Below are 17765 nucleotides of genomic sequence, written 5' to 3' on the forward strand. Positions count from 1 at the left end.
TATATCGGGAGAAGTTGTTTGGACACAGACTGATGTTTGGGTGAGAACACAAACCAGGCCTGCTTGCCACTGTCCAGGTTGTACTTTTCTGAACAGTCAATGAGTCTTAAGAACCCGTGTATCTACAGCCTGAAAATACTCTCTGACTACAGCTCTCTGACCCAACCGCAGACATATGGCACCTCAAGATTGCTTCCAGAAAATAAATTGGCTAGAGCTTAATTATTTTCAATAAGGAAGTCTGTTCAGTTATTTTTATATGGTCCCATCATTGATGAAAGTAAAAAAAAAAAAAAAAAATACAAAGTTTGAGAAAACACTGGCTATTTGCACTGCTTTATGGACTCATCACCATCACCGGTGAGAGTAAAAAAAAAAAAAAATACAAATTTTGAGAATACACTGCTACTTTCACTGCTTTACGGACTCATTTTTAGGAGTTAATCTGATTTATCTCCATTTGTTGTTTGTGTTTTACTGATTGATGGGGAAGAGCATGAGACAGCAGGGAGGAGGCCCTGGCCGGCACAGGTCCAGGGAAGGAGATGAGAAATCTGTTCTTTACATTAACGCCTCCGAGTCTTTCTCCAGGCCAAGATGCAGGGACAGGGGTCCCTTTTACCTTCAGAGTCAATGTTACCTCCGAGTCTTTCTCCAGGCCCAGATGCAGAGCCCTCATGCTTTCTCTGCTGGGACAGGGGTCCCTTTTACCTTCAGAGTCAATGTTTCTGTTCTCATGGGAGAATATCCTGAAGCCCATTTTCCTGGCCAGCTCATAGAAACCCTGGGCTTTTCCACAGTGAGCAGATGGGGCCACTAAGGCCGGAGTTCCTGCAAATTCTTCTCAGCATGAATTTGCAACTTACATTACCAGGTACTTTGATGGACAAGAAGATAAAAGGAGATCTCCTTCTCTCTAAACTCATGCAAACTCAGAAGGGACGGGGCTTCCATGAATTGGAACATCATCAAACATGATCACATTTATTCCAACTTCAAGACTAGGTCTCCAGGTAAATATAATCTTAAGGGACAACAATATGTAGTAGCTTTTTAAGGCAAATAGCCTCAGCCAGAAGCTTCAGGCTTCAACCTAGAGATAGACCATGGATCAGGGAGAAGAGAGCTAAAAGGACTCAAAAGAGAACATGGCAAAATCCTAAAATCCTCACTGTCAAATAGTGCTCTTTTTGATAAAAAATCTAATAATCTGTGCGAGATTGGTTATTATGGATCGCTAACAACTACTTTTGTTAGCTAATGGCCCAAGGTGAGGCCAAGCGCAGTTTCCGCTATAATAACTGTCTGGTAAATGCAGCCATGATTGATTTGGAGGGAATTATGAGCACGATAAAAGATTCAAGGAACATTTCCTCCTTCATGGGCATAACCCACAGGATAAACCTGTTCGTTGCTGCTGTGCTTTTTGTCACTAAGACACATCAGTCTTAGCATCCTGCACTCAAGGCCCACTCTCATCAGAACTAGAAACATGGATGGGGAAGTTCCTTGGAATAGAAAAAAGTAAGTGTTTCTTTGTCTTCATTTTTAAATGCAGCAGAAGTGTCAGGCAGAGTGTTAATAGGAAATACTTAGTACACTTGACCCTGAACAACATGGGTTTGAACTGTGTGGGTCCACTGACACGTAGATCTTTTTTAATAAATATGCGGAGTATTGTAAATGTATTTTCTCTTCCTTATGATTCTCTTGATAACGTTTTATTTTCTCTTACTTTTTATTGTAAGAATACAGTATATAATACATATAATATACAAAATATGTGTTAATCAACTATTTATATTATCAGTAAGGCTTCTAGTCAACAGTAGGCTATTAGGAGTTCAGTTTTTAGAGAGTCCAGTTATACGGGGATTTTTGACTGTGCAGTGGGGCTGGCACCTCAACCCCTGTGCTGCTCAATGGTCAACTCTGATTCCTACAGAAGGTAACATCTGCCATGTGCCAAACTGGGTGCTAAATGCTATTTGCAGAATATGCAGGAAAATGTTAACACAGACCTGAAATTGCCATCTTTTGAAAGATCTGTGTGCAAGATTGGCCCTTGACTAGCATCTGTGAACTTGGCTCTGGGAGTGTTTCTAGTCAACAATTAAAGAGTGGTTCATTCAGTCTGCACTGTTTTGTTTTTATTTTATTTTATTTTTTTGCCAACAAAATGGTTTATTCTGAACACCTGCCTCCCTCTGGGAGTCTAGACATTTGCTATATTAGGCAGAGGATGTCTACTTGTTTAGAACCCAATAAAAACTGTGGGCACGGAGTCTCCAACAAGATAGCCCTTCATACATGTTCCTACGACTCATTGCTGGAGGAATAAGCATGTCCTGTGCACACCATGGGGACAGAACTCTGAGAAGCTTGTGTCCGCTTTCCTCTAGACTTCATCCATGGGCCTCTTCCCTTTGATGACCTCATTTTGTCTCCTTTCACCGTAAATAAATCATAGTCGTGAGTACAAATGAGAGGCTGAACCCTGTGAGTCCTAGTAAATCACCAGAACTGGGGGTCATCATGGGAGTCCCTGACACACACACATAATCCAAACTGATCCTTACGGCTTCCCTATAATCAAAGTATGAAAGATGAGGAATCGGAGGTTTGTAAAGACTAAGAAAGTTGACTGATATGAGACATTTAGCAAAGGCATATGATAAGAATTCAAATGCAGGTCTCCCTGGCTCTGAATGCTGGGCTCACAAACACTCTGCACACCATGCATTTGGGTTTGGGTTTCTGACCAGTGGCTTCTGGCATAGAATGATTATAGTTGGCATGGTGTGGCTATGAACACTCTGCACACCACGCATTTGGGTTTCTGACCGGCGGCTTCCGGCATAGAATGATTATAGTTGGCATGGTGTGGCTATCACCACATGGGCCATTGGCGGCCCATTTCTTTACATTCCCCACTAGAATGTAAACTCTGCGAGGGCAGGGCCACATCTGTATCGCTGCCTTCTTAGTGCCTAGCACAGTGCCTTCTGTATAGTAAGAACTCAACAAATATTTGATGAATAAATTAGTGAATGATTCGGTGTTTCGTTTGTTTCCTATCTATTGTTATAAGAGCTCTGTGAGGCAAAGTTCCAGTTAGAATTAAGCCACTTTAAAATTTTAAATTGAGAAGATTGAGAGATGAAATAATAAATCTTATGGCCACGTAGCCTGCCATCTTTAGAGATATGACTGCTCTATAATCCAAGTTTGTCCCACGCACTTCCCCTATCATTGCTGGTTCTTGTGCTACTATTGTGACTGGAATGCTAGGAGATTAGCTACTGTTTGCCAGGGACCTCTTAAGTGTGGGTTGTTTATACAGTAGAGTTTATATCATCACTGAGTTGTTAATAGGAAAGATAATCCTTGTATTCACTTAGACTCTTATAAAACATATCATTGTCACCATATGTAGCATATTCCCCTCATCCCTTCAGAAAACACTGTTGAGTATAACATGAGAACCATGAAAGTCCTTAGAACCATGAGTGTCACTGATAGAGGCTTAGGAAACCAATACCAGCCTCATAACAACATTTCCTTGACCCAACATTCTAAAATCATAATATTTAAGTCTTATTTTTGTGTGTGTGAGTCAAGTCCCAGGATAGCAAATACATAAAATGTATCCAGTGCAAACAAAATATTCAGAACTTCAGCTGTTGTTTTGGTTTATGCCAATCAATAGCTAATAGCAATGAAATACATCCGAGGACAGCAAAACATTTTAGAGAGTTCTTAGAATGTTTGCAACAGGAATGAAATTGCAGCACCCTTAGATGTAAGAATTAAGATCTTTAGTATGTTCGGTTCTACATTTAAAAAACTCTAAAAGTGTGTTTTTTTCAATCATTCTTTGGCTCTTCCAACAGAGAAAACCAAAAGGGACTTTCACCTCAATGTGTATCTGCATGCACACACATCAGAACAGAATACAGTTGAAATGGAGGGGCCAATTGGTAACATGTTATCCAAACTTTCAAAATAGTCAATCTACATCAGTGTTAGGGACTTCTGGAAAAACTGAGCATATGTCTCAATTTTTTAGTTTGAGTGATCATTTAGGGCAGTAGTCACACCAAATCCAGTCTCAGCTCTGAGTCCCAGGAAGTCTGGACAGATAGAGTTGTCAACTGGGAAGAAAGTAAGAAAAGGGATGGCTCATACTACTTACAAACCACGTGCAGGAAGAGGACAGCTGTGTCTGAGCCCAGGTTATTCTCCGCATAGGCCGTCACCTGGAAGATCCCCGCACTCTTGTACACGTGCTTGATGCCGTCCTCGATGGGGCTGAAGTTAGCATAGGACACCGCAATACCGTCACCAAAGTCAAGCTGGATGTTTGTCCTCTGAAGATCACCCTGCCAGAGGGGACAGCAGTTGGCCTGGGGCCATTTACATGGTCCAGTCTGACCGCTATCTGACGCGTCCTTCTGCGTCTTCAGCATCACCCTCCGAGGACCTAAAGTCTGCCCCAGGGGGCTGAAACACCCTCAACACAATCATCAGACTCCTATCTGATATCCACTGGACACTATAGAGGCTGGCCCTATGGACCACTGTCCCTGTATGCCCAAGCTCAAACAGCCTGAGTTGGTGTGACATTGGCGAGCGGGTAAAGCAGAGGCTCTATGAATCTCTGAAGTGGGAGAGCCAAGGGCTTCTCTGGCCCCTCAGGCATGGTTTAATCATTCCTCTCCTGTGTCATAATAACAACAAAAGCAATAATAGCAACAGCTAACACTTATAGTTTCCTTTAGGTTACCAGCATTTAATTTCCTTGCAACTCTGTAATGGAAAAGATATTACTGTCACCGTTTTACAAATAGGGACAAAAATAAAGTAATTAGACAAAGTCATACAGCCAGTAGTATAAGAGCCAAGTTTTGAACCCAGGAAGTCTGGTTTCAATACTAATGTCCTCAACTATTATAATAATATAATTATAATTGTTCTTTTTTTTTAGTGTTTATGATTATGTTCCAAACATTACGCTAATCATTTAACAAATATAATACCATCTTCAAAATAACTCTGGGGTAGGATAATTATTCCCATTCAACAGGTGAAGTCTGCATACCAGCCAAGATTACATCTATGCTCTGTTGACCTTGGACTTCCTTAATATACCTAATAATCCCCTCTTCCTTGAAGCCTCTTCTGACCCTCCCAGCTCACAGATATCTCTGCCTCTTAGAAGGCCAAAGTCCCCCTGGGTGCTGCCTTCTAATGCTCAGCTTCTTAAAGGCCAGTGCTGAACCCCACCTTTCTTTGTTCTCCCCCCACCCCACTCTACTGGACCAACATTTTGGATAAATGCAATTGAACTTGACCACAAAACGAAGATATGAGATGAAGAAGAAGAGTTGGATCTCTGTTTATATACAAAGACGGTTGATGAAGGAAAAAGAGAAACACATCATTTTGGAATTAGGAGCCTATCCTGCCCAGTGAATGTGCATTGATCATAGTCTCACTTTCGGTCTTTTCCCCTGTGGCGACCTAGATGTGAGTGAAATATCGATAGGTGCTCCCTTGCCCCACATACAATGTCAATTACCTTTGAGTTTATGAATATAAATTAAAGTGGAAATGAACTGGAGGCAATTCAAATGGATAAGATCGTGGCTCTTCATATCCATTCAAGAGAAGATTTTTATATCACTGGTCCTGGAAACTCCCTAGTGGAAATGTGATAATGACCTTCTCTGAATCTTAGAGTTTTTTAATTCAAGTGCCTAGTGTAGGTGAGGGCTGAAGAATCTGTCAGCCCAGGATAAGGAAGCTTCATCATCCTGTCCAGTGTAGGTCTGGCTTTAAAAGTTTCTAAAGTATTCACACTTGGGAAAAAAATCTCCTGACCTGCTTTGGTTTCTTTCCAAGATCATAAGAGCACAGAACAATTTGCATATAAATTTGGAGGGCTTTGTAAATCAGGCTAGCCTTTTTGCCCCACAACCTCAGCAAGGAGTGACTGAAAACCTCCCTGGTTTGGGAAGAGATAAAACAGCTCATATAGCGAGTAAGAAGCATACAGCAGAGCCATTTCTATCCTGTTTTAAATGAACGCAGTCCGATTTTACTGCCCAGATTGTAGAAGACACTAAAAAGTGAACTAATGGAGCAGTTAGCTGATGGAAAAGCAATAGTCTTCATAAAGATAAGTCGAAAGGATTTCAATAATCTTCCCCCACCCTCACACTTATAATTTCAAGACCCTTTGAAAGCTTTTGGGCTTTTTAATCAGTAGGGTTAAGGGTTAGAATAAAGCAAAAGAGGCTTCTGAAAGCAACAGATAAATCTGAATTTCCTTCTTCTGGCAAAGTTTATAGTATATGGTCTTATGGTGATAAACATTCCTTCAACAAAGCAGAGCCTAAAGGGGAACCTCAAAGAATACATCCAGATCTGTTCTGCCCAGAGACAAGCGGGCGCCACTGCAGCCTGAGTCGGTATCGCGAGATGAAGGGAAGCAGGTCTCCAAACACCCCGAGCCCTCTTTCTCTCCTATCTTCTCCCAGAAGTCTCAGCTTTTCAACATTGACTTTGGTGCAGGGACTACAATACATGATATATATATTTTTTCCCATCTCAGAGAACAAGAAATGGCCTGCTTGTGAGTTTGCTCTCACAGACCCTGGCCAGCACCTACCTCCTCCATGAGAATGATAAAGGTCGCATTGTGCCCCTGTTCTGCCACCAGGCGTCCATCAGTCGTCACCACGTGGAGGCCCCGAGGGGCCTTTCCAGGGCACATCTGGGCCTTGGCGGTGTACTTCTCCCTCAGTCCGTCTGTGCAGTTGTTGGACACAATCCGCCGATACCTAAGGAGTATTGACAGTTGTTAGTGGTGTGTTTCGTGTTTTGTGTGTATATACATGTGTATGTTAGAAAGAGAATGCAAGGGAGCAAAAGCAAGACAGATATTTTGCACAGCTGCTCCTAAAAACTGAGACTCAAAGAAGACAGACGTTTAGGAAGCTAAACAAATGCTCAGGAACATCCACCCCTTCATCTCAGGAAGAGAAGCTCTTTAAGCATTATTATTGATCCTACCTGGCATGCCACGGATCGGATCAGTGTCAAAATCAGCCAAGAAAAATCCATATCTGACTCACACACAAGACAGGAGGAGGCAGACCCACTGGACTAGGGAAGCAAGAAAAGCAGAGGCTTCGCTCTGAGACAGAGGCTTGTTTCTAGTTCCCAAGGCCACCTCCAGCTTTCTCTGTACCAGAAAGCCACTGGAGGATGAAACTTCTAACTCTGATTAATCAGGAAGCCGCTACCTGTCTTCTCTCCAACCCCAGGACATCATTCCATATCTTAATACCTAACAGTCCTGACTCTGGAGCCACTGGGATATTTTATGGCATATTTTCTCTCTCTGTTAATATCTCATTTCCCACTCAACATAAGTGCCAGATTAGAAGGACAAGTTTGAAACTCCTATTCAACCCAGGTGAGGCCTAATTGCCTTAGGAAGGAAAACCTCCTAGAGAGTTCTTTGACCTCCTAGGACAAGGGCATCTTTGTGCACAGTGATGCCATGTCTTCTCCCCTGACCACCGACCCCCGCACAGAAAATCAAACCAAGAGCTTGCCCACAGCCCTGACCCGCATGATAGGCATTATGTCCAGGCATAGCACTATCTGTAAGGTGCATAAAATCAACATTCTGGTAAAATCACATAAAATAAATGCACCACCACCATCATCACCACCACCACCACCACCATCATCATCATCATCATCATCAACATCATCATCACATCATGTCTTCCTCTACTGTGTATATGAGGAGTAATTTACCAATCCATCTACATTGCTTTCTTCTGGTGGCCCTGAAAGCAGATGAAACTAAATTCTTTATGTGTGATATTGGTCCTCCACTATACCCAACATTTCTCCTTCCCCCAGCCCCTACAACACGGCTGAACCACCAGCTGTACTCTCCATCCAGGAGGATGATGAGCAAACACATGTAGTTATTGTCTCAGATAGACTTACAATATATCTTCTTATAAATGTACATCAATTTTAATTGCCAGCTAAGATCCTGATGGGTCGAGAACTGTGTTGTTGAATATGCCAGCCACTTTCCACCTGTGGCTACTGAGCACCTAAAATGTGGTTAGTGTTACATGTTGAAATGGCATGCAATGACATATTGGGTTAAATAAAATACATTATTAAAATTAATTTCACATTTTCTTTACCTTTATAAGGCTACTAGAAAATTTAAAAATTTTAAATTACACATGTGGGCTCTTTTGATCAGCACTGGTCTACATAATCAAACTTTTGTAATCAATTTATACTGTCTTGATGGCCTTCAGTCATTCACAAGGTATTTAGTTTTTACTTATGATTCATAATTACTTATGATGCATAGGCTAATGCAACATTTAAGCAACCTAGAAGTATGTGTAGACATATGTGGTTAATGCTTTGGAAAAAAAAAAATGAATAGTCTTCCTCTTTCATCTCCCTGCTTGATTTGGTTGGCTATTTGGGGTTTTGGTATATCTAAGCTGTGTAATATTGGGTTCACTTACACATGTCAAATGATTATATGAGATATCCTAATGAAATTCTCTTCCAATTATGCCCAAGGTATGCTGTGACTGGAAATTTAGTAGTCTAGCTGATCACTTCTGCCTATTATATTCCCCTTCTTCAAACTTCATCACACTTTATTCTCTGATATCACATCTCTTTCTGTTCATGCTTCTGGATCTATAGCTTGAATAACTTAAATCCCTAAACCAGACACCTACAATAAAATGACATCAAAAGTGCTTAAGCCCCAGCTCGGACTTAGAACTAAATATTTGGCTGAAAAAAGTTTTGTTTTTCACAGCAGCTCAGTCCACTCAAAATATCTCTTCCATCGTGTTTTTTTCTTTTTTTCCCTCTATAAACATCAGTTGGGTAAAACTATCATTATTTTACAGCCAGGTTAAGTACAAGCACTGAGATGAGGAATAATTTGTGTGATGAGATGGCAGAAGGTCCGTTAGAAGAGGTGACACTGGAGTCCAGGACAACTTAGTCTCTGGATACTCACAGATTAGTCCTGGTACCAGCAATGTCAATCCCATGTGGAAGCTTCTTAGAAAAGAAAAATCTCAATCCCACCCAGGTCTCCTAAATCAGAAGCTGCATTTTAACAAGATCCCCAGGAGAATTATAGCCCATTAAAATTTGAAAAAATGCTGTGTCAGACCTGTCAGCCACTTTTCAATCCTGTTCCAGGCCATGGAAGTAGCCAAGGAAAGAGAGAGACAACAAATCTCAAAGAAATTTTTTCAAGCATCCAAGTGAGAATTTAATAAGTGAACAATGAGAGAATCACAAATAATTTGACAGTTATAGAAAGTGTGCTTTGACCTTATTCTAGGAGTTCTTAGGATGAAACTTTTGAATTTTCATTTTAAGTTTTTGGCATTAGTCTATGAGAGCTTCAATTAATCTATCATTAGAGGGCATTTTAATATCTGCATATCACTTTATTTTCCTCGGGGGCCCAAGAAATAAGGTGGTATCTCTTTCTAGAAGAAAAGGCCTGACCAAAACAATAGCTATACTCTGTCAAATGGCAAAAGACATTGAAATTGGGTAACTAGAAATCTCTTCTGATGTTCCCAAAGAGACTAATATCAGCTAAATAATTCCTCAGCTATCCTCAGACATCCCATAAACAAACTCTATCTGCACTCCATCCTACTTCAATAGCGATGCTCCCTTTGATCCCAATTTAGGGAAAATGAAAAAAAGTAAGTGGGGTCCTTCGAATGTTGTACTTACCCAGTGCTGTTAAGGTAGCTTTGGCCAAGGCTGCAGTCCTTTGATGGGGATGCTGGATTGTACCAGAAAGCAGGGACACACTGGCTCTCTCCATGCCTCTCGTAGCCATAGTCACTGTCCAGAAAATGAAATTGCACAAATGCTAAAATACCCAGAGACACACACAAACAGAAACACATCCCTATAGCAATCCAAAAAGCTACAACACATTCTTTAAAATATTCCCTGTGAGGGAAACTATTTATACTTTGAGAATTAATTTTAAGAACAGAAATAATCCCAAGTCATTTGAAGTCCAGTCTATAGAAGAAATAGTGGATTATCAAATGGAGATTCTAGGTTTAAAAAAGGTATGGATATACATAATGTGGCAGGAACACTGGCTTGGGGTGAGTGCGAAGGGTGCTACAGGTTTAAAATTATATTTTGGACCACAGTGAAATTACTGAAATAACTAAGAAGATGATGATTTGAAAGGTCGAAATTCGTTTTTGTGTTAAGATTCCACGTGTTATTTCAAAACTGATTTCATAGATTTTATTTTCATTTTTCCTGCAAATTCTCTGTCAAATACATATATACATTTCCATTCACATATACCCATATAGCCATTCGAACTTTTCCCAATTACATATAACATAGGTCCCCTGTTAAACAAACAAAACAAAACAAATCTTAAACTGTAGTCTCTTCTCCATGTTTTTCTAAAAGCCTAGCCATAATAAAATGAAGAAAGAAAGTCAGGTTCCTTTCTCCTTTCCTCCCCATTGCAAAATGGGAAAGTACAAACCAGTGTAGGAGAGAAAGTCCCCATCTGAAATCTAAATGATGTTTCCTTACTTCTTGGAGTTTCATAGACTCCCAGATATGTAATTGAAAGGATAGAAAAAGAGCAACAAAATATTTTTGCTCTGGAACCAACCAGAGGTCACTGAGAGTGGCTCCGCTTGGCAGGAGAAGTCATGCTTCTAAGTGAAGCATCTAAAGGATTTCCTGAAACCCACAGACTGTGCAGCACAACCTGGACATTGAATACTGATCCACTGACTGTTGAAACATAGAAGAGCAAAGGAAATCATTCTCTCCAGACCCACCCTTCCTTTCTTTTTCTGCTCTCATATTCTTTGGGCCAAGATTTAAGGAAAGTCCAATGAAATTAGAGGCCAATTGCCTATGTATGTAACTAGGATAGTAATGAACAGGAGATAGGAATAAAAGTTTAATTCCACATTTCTTTATCACTCAATGTGTGCCCTGTCCTGTGCAAGAAGTACATGGCCCCCATCCTCAAGGAGTTTTCAGGCTTTTGAAGATAGGGATACAACATGCCTCATATCCAACAAAAGAACAGAATAATAAAGTATGAAACAGAACACAGTATAATATAGTGTGAAGCAATGCCATAAAGAAGTACTAACTGATTAGTGAGATTTTATAAATTATCTTCCCAGTCTGACCCCACCCAAAGTTCTCACCGTCTTCCTCCACACCAAACTCACATCTGAACATTTCAGGTCAACCTTTCAACCCTCTTTGTCTTCATATGTGTTATGCCCTGGGCTTGAAACACTCTACCCTTTTCTGTATTTGGTAGCCTCCTACATATTCTTCTTCAATTTCTAGGCCAGATGAGACCATACATGATTCTCTAGAAAAATTTTTTGTGTTCAAAGCATGTTGGAAACACTGAGGCTATAAATGACCTGAGACCTCTATTGGTTTTGTTTGACAATATGAGTCTAGAATGACATTGAAGGTATCGAATAAATATTTACTGGGTGAATGGATACTCCAATTACATTTAAAAATGATCACACTAAATTACACCACTGCATTCAGTCTGTCTCTGCAGGGTTCCTGTGAGCCCACAGTTGACTTGCCAGTGTGGACCACAGATAGCATCCCAAGTGCTCAACAGATGACTGTGGAGTGAGTGTGACCTAAAGTCACTGCAAATTGCTACATGGAAAGATGGAACGCAAGACCCACTTTGATATGGCCATATTTAAATACAACTAAAAGAAAAGGAGAAAGGGACATGTCTGACAGGCAAATCTTTTGCCATGCCTCCCGATCAAAGGTTGGAGACCTCCCGAACTGAGACTTCACAGGGACTTGATGTTGTGCCTGCTTATAACATCCCATGAGAACTGACCTAAAATTCCAAGAATTTCTCCAGCTATTTAATGGCTGGTAAACACAACCATTATTAAAAATTAAAGTATATAAAATTTCAATTAAAATTAGATTGAAAAATTAATAAATACCCAAACATAAAAATTCCTCATTTTATTACACATTTTTATATATAACATCTATTGTATAAAAATGTTATTCTATAATATTATATTATCTATGCTCTTGAGGTTATTTACATCTGTGTCTCTGTACACTAGAAACACCATGTAATGTTGAGCCACCACACATTGCTTCCTGGTTCTGAATTCATTAAGGTCCTGTTGGTAGCTTGAAATCGGCCATGGTGGGAATATTTACAGCAATCAGCAAATGCTGCTAACCGGGGCTTATTTATTTATTTGTTTGCTCCCAGAGAGCCAGTAGATAAATATTTACTAGCACACCACTGACTATCTGATTTCTAAGCATTGTTTATCTGTAGAAACACTGAGGCTGTGCTGTGTCTATATTACTTCTAGAAAATTCTCTGACTGCTTTGTGAAATAAATCTGTTGAATGTCCTGCTAACCTTAAGAAATTTAGTAATCTTTGAAGGAAGGAAGCTCTCTTAAGCAGCTTTGGGAGGGAGAGAAGTGCCTTAATGCTCTTTGCTAAATGTAACCATCTTTAGCATTTCTGTTCAGCTCTGCTACCTGTTAGTGATACAGTAATTTAAAAAAAGGCATCAAGCAAGCATGGTGCTTTGCCCCAAAGAGAAAAGGAACCTCGTTAATATTTAATAACATTAATGGAAATATAGCTGGCTGCCCCCAAGCTATGGACTTCTTCATTAACTTCTGCTAAATGTATATTAAAATCTCTCATACTGCCCAAGCTCCCTCCCAGCTCTGGATTTTGCATGATTTAGACAAACAAGCTGTTGCAGCTGCTGCTCCAGCTTCCTGGGGGAAAGGTGTTTTCTTGTTAAATTGTGAAGTTTGGAAAGAAGGTACCAAAAGTTTAATTTGCCTCAGGGAAATATGCTGTCACAGCATCCACAAACACACAAGCAATTTCTTCCAAGAAATGTCACCTCTTCCAAGAAGTTCTTAAAAGAATTTAGAACTTCTAAAAGTTTAGGGGAAAACTTGCCCATTTCTAGGAACCTGTATGTATAAATCCCATCCAAGGATCCAGGGATCCAGCCTTAGACAATCTAAAGAAGGAATAGACAGGACAGCTTCAGAAATCAAAAGTCTTCTTCATGTCAGAACAGGAAAAGACACGTGTATTCCCAGGATCCGATCCCTCAGTTGGTAGATTAAGAAGGAGAAGCAAAAAGAGGAGAAATGACTCGTTAAAGATTGTACATATGTGACAGTGACATAAGGAGGTGGTATTCAAGACTTTGGCCCCTCTTTCAGCATTAGTACAGTCTCAAAGGCACCCATTTAATCACCAGTAGGGAAGGGACCCCTGGTCCCCAGGAATGATATTCTGATGCTTGGAGCCTGCCAAGAATTCATGGTCTCCGCTGGCCCAGCTGCAGGGGCAATGCTACTGTCAGACTGTGCGCAACTCCATCACAGCCTCCTTGATCCCCAGTTCCTCCGTTCTCCTGTTTGGTAGTAGAGATCGCAGGATTAGTGTCCCACAGATACGTCTGCCCCTTTTTTGGAGACAGCCCAGCATACTGGGTTTGGGATTAAGCAGATAGGGGGTTTTGGTAGGCACAGAGTAAAAACTCAACAAACAGAAGCAACCACGACAAAAACAACAAAAACAATAGAATAATAACATCATCATTTGGCTAAGGCATAAGCCTAAATACAGCCATAGAGAAAGATAAGTACATCCAAACTATTTCATAAATTGTTTGAAAAACCCGACCATCTTCCCTCAAATATTTCTTCTTTTCTAACCCCTCATCTGCCCTTATCCCTCTACTCATCAATGACCTTGTCAAGTGCCTACTTCCCCTGAAGCGTTGTCCTGCCCGTTTTCCTTGCACCTAACTCGGCAACAAGTGTTCACGACCCCATCACCAGCTCCTGCAGGAGGCCTGTCATCGTTACTCTAGTCCTCCATGCTCAGAGCTTTCTTTGTCCTGATCATTTTTAGCAGCTACCAGTGCTGTCCAGTAGAACTTTCTATGATAATGGAAATATTTTCTATGTGTACTATACAATATGGTAGCCACATGACGTGACCCAACACTTGAAATGTGGCTAGTGAAAATGCAGAACTGAATGTTTAATTTTATTTAATTTTAATGCCAATAACCACATGTGCCTAGTGCCCACTATAACTGAACAGCATAGTTCTGGATCATAAAATTAAGCATTTGATTTTACTTTTTATTACTTGCTGTTATGCCTTCTGTGAATTCAATAATTCTGGTTTATATCTTTGACTTTTCTGCAATGCCTAATCTACAGAAAAAAAAAATGCTTGATTAGGCTCTATATGCAGAATACTAAGGGTTGAATGGATTTCAGACACCTGAATTTATGTACTGTGGCACCCTAAAATTTCTTGCACTTTATCTTCTATATTACCACTTGATAAACTAGCTCTGTGGATCTGGAACCATACTAAACATGGTAGACAGTAAGACATGCTAAGACTTAGGACTCTGGAATCATAACATTATTATTTTAAGTGAGTTATTTCTCTGTGTCTCTATTCCTCCATCTATAAAATGCCTGTAATAAGACTTGTTCCAGGAGCTGTTTGAGAAGATTAAGTAAAATAATCCATCTAAAAAACTTGGCACATAGTAGGTGCTCACAAAAGTTATTGATGAGTAAATGGTTGGTTGAGTGAGTAAGAAAAGAGAACTACTAGGAATAACTTCTGGTCCAACCCAGTTTCTCATTGAACAAGTAAGTATTTGGGTGTCACAGAGGGCGATTCATTTCTAGGAGCCCTCATATGACTTTAAAGCAGGCCCTTTATGTTACCTTCTCCTTTTTAATTTTATTTTAATTTATTTTTTATTAAATTTATTGGGGTGACATTGGTTAATAAAATTATATAGGTTTCAAGTGTACAATACAATCATATGTCATTTGTATATTGCATTATGCATTCATCACCCAAAGTCAAATTTCTTTCCGTCATCATACATTTGGCCCCTTTATCCTTATCTACCTCCCCCCTCCCCATTCTCTCTCTGGTGACCACTAAACTGTTGTCCATGTCTATCAGTCTCTGTTTGTCTTGTCCGTTTGTTGTTTTCAGTTTTATATCCCACATATAAGTGAAATCATATGGTTCTCAACTTTCCTGTCTGTCTTATTTCGCTTAGCATGATAATATCAAGATCCATCCTTTTCTGCTGGTCTCTGACAAACTTAATTCTTAGGGAGGATTTGTTCCTGGCCCTTCATCAGTGCCATGGTGGAGGTTGCCGCAAAGTGGCTCTCTAGAGTAAGCATGAAGCTGGGGGATTTACAAGGCTATCAAATAGAAATATCATTATTTATGCAAAATCAAACATGACTAACATCTGTTCTGGATGGAAAGGTGAAAGTTGTGAAGGCCAATGGTTTTCCACAAATAAACACTTCTGAGAATCTGTAAAACCTTCCCTCTTAGAGCAGGGGAGGGATACAGGTGGATAATGCCCTGCTTTTGTGAATCCAGGCTGCACTCCTTAACTTTTCCACCAAAATTAAGATATTTGATGATCCTCTCAAGTCTCTACCCTCCTCCCTCCAATCAAGTTAAACTAGGTTACAACCTCTCTCTGCTGTCTCTGAGACCTAAAAGTTGCCTGGACCATTCAAATGGCTACGACCTGGTATGGCTGAGGGAAAAAACTAAGCACAATATGCATGATAATTGCTTATATAACCAGAGCTGGCAGTTTCAGATTTCTTAGCTAATAGCACTTCCTGGTAGGAAGGACCACTGGGAAGAAAACAAGGCTATGAAACTTGCTATATACTGCTTTCCAGCATGAGCATTAAAAACAGATAGATAAACTATATGTGATGGAAAAGTTATATTTTTAACTGATAGCTGTGCTTATTGAAGTCGACTTAAAAACAGATCATTTTAAATACTCAGTCCTGTCGTCCACAAAAATCGCTGTAAAAAATCCAACAATTTTCAGAAATCAAACTGCCTATTCCATATTCAAAGGTAGCACAAAAAATACTTCTTAGGCCACATGATTATTTTGTTCTTGTTCTCAGATTATGACCAGCAACCTAGAATCCAGCCTTGTGTACCTGTTTTTCCGACTCCAGACTCAAGTGGTTCTATTCTATCTTCTTTTTAATATGAAGTATGGTTGGCTATAGAAAGACAAACAAACATCCCCCCGCAAATTCTACAAATTCTTCTTAAACACCACGCATCTATTACAATCTCAGTACCAATAGTCAAAACTACTTTGTTTATAACTGTTTTAGAGTTCATAGAACATTTTATATTGAACTCATCAACAGCAGTTAACTTAGGTCATCTAGTTTTAATTTTAGAATAAACTTGGAGACCCTATTTCTTCTGAAACATAAAGTGAATCTAAAATAACAAAGACTTGGTTGATTTCTTGAGAAAAGCCATGATGTAGAGGAGAAAGCAGGGTATTTATCTAGACTTGCACTTGAACCCAGCTCTTTCACTCCCAGTTATGTGACTTTGGTCAAGTAACTTACATTCCAGATGCTCATTTTCTTCTCATTAAAATGTCACAGTAATGATGCTGAGACATTACAAAGTATCGAGTCCAGGTGGTACCTCTAGCAATGCAAGTGTAAGAACCACAGAACACCTTGCACGGACTCCCCTGCAGCCCCTGCTTTACCTATAGATGCATTCTGACAGCAGTTCCAAAGAAGAATTCAGAAATATTTTAAGCAATGCCACCAATATTGGAACAAAGGTACAACTTTGAAGATAGTGATGATTTGAATGTATAAACTCTGGTTTACTTGCCAAAAATGCCATGGGGCCCACTTAACCCTAGGGTACATGATTGATAATAGCTACCATATGGATACCTACACCAGTAGGATAAATGCCTTAACCACCTTAATGATATAGATATAAATTCATTTATGCCTCTCTAGGAACCAATGAGATACATAGATACATCTTATGTATTTACATTTTACAGTTGAGGAGATGAAATCATAGAGATTAAGAAATTTTCCCAAGGTCAAAAACTATGAAATTCAGAGCTGGGAGTTTTTTTCCAGACTGGTAAATGTTAATGGAATTGCTGAAGGAAAAAAAATATTTTTGTTATGATTCTTATTCTTCCCCAATTATGAGGTTTCCCAACAATGGGAGAGGGACTATCAGGACTCAGAGAGACACAAGAGAAAATGTAGCATGACATATGCCAAGACAGGAGTCAATATGCAGAAGGACACAAAGAAGCCTGATCCTCATATTTTGAATATTTAGGGTGACATCAATATGCCATGCACCGTAATTCTGAGTGGCCTACTCTATACATTGCTATGACTATTTTGTTAAATTGTGATTAATAATTGAAAATTATTCTTCCCAAGCATGAAAAATATCTTTTGTTTCTAAAGGGTCAAAATTGCCTCAGATAGGACCCTGCCATTCAAATTGAAATTCCACTTAGCACATCCCATTTAAATAAAATGATTCCCACTGAGGTCAGGCTTTCTAAGGCCATGCATTCAGGGACGAAGAGCCGGTAGGAAGCCGTCACAGTCATCTGGCTGGCTTACGGTTGCCAATGACAGTCCTAGCAGCGAGTGAGAAACAAAGATGACTCCCAGCACAAACCAAGCTTAAGAAACAGGTTGGATGCAATGAGAGTGGAAAGA

General features: G+C 39.9%; 1 protein-coding gene across 1 annotated transcript in view; it reads right to left on the reverse strand.

The window, feature by feature from the left end:
• Positions 1-17765, reverse strand: part of SORCS3 (sortilin related VPS10 domain containing receptor 3) — a 523893-nt gene that overhangs the window by 27337 nt on the left and 478791 nt on the right. Inside the window, exons 17-19 of the mRNA XM_006920878.1 lie at positions 9832-9945; positions 6674-6845; positions 4196-4382 (exon numbers count right to left, since the gene is read on the reverse strand). Coding sequence (XP_006920940.1) covers positions 4196-4382; positions 6674-6845; positions 9832-9945 — 473 coding nt within the window. The remainder of the gene's footprint in view (positions 1-4195; positions 4383-6673; positions 6846-9831; positions 9946-17765) is intronic.

This window comes from Pteropus alecto, unplaced genomic scaffold (assembly GCF_000325575.1).
Source record: "Pteropus alecto unplaced genomic scaffold, ASM32557v1 scaffold177, whole genome shotgun sequence".
NCBI classification, from domain to species: Eukaryota; Metazoa; Chordata; class Mammalia; order Chiroptera; family Pteropodidae; genus Pteropus; species Pteropus alecto.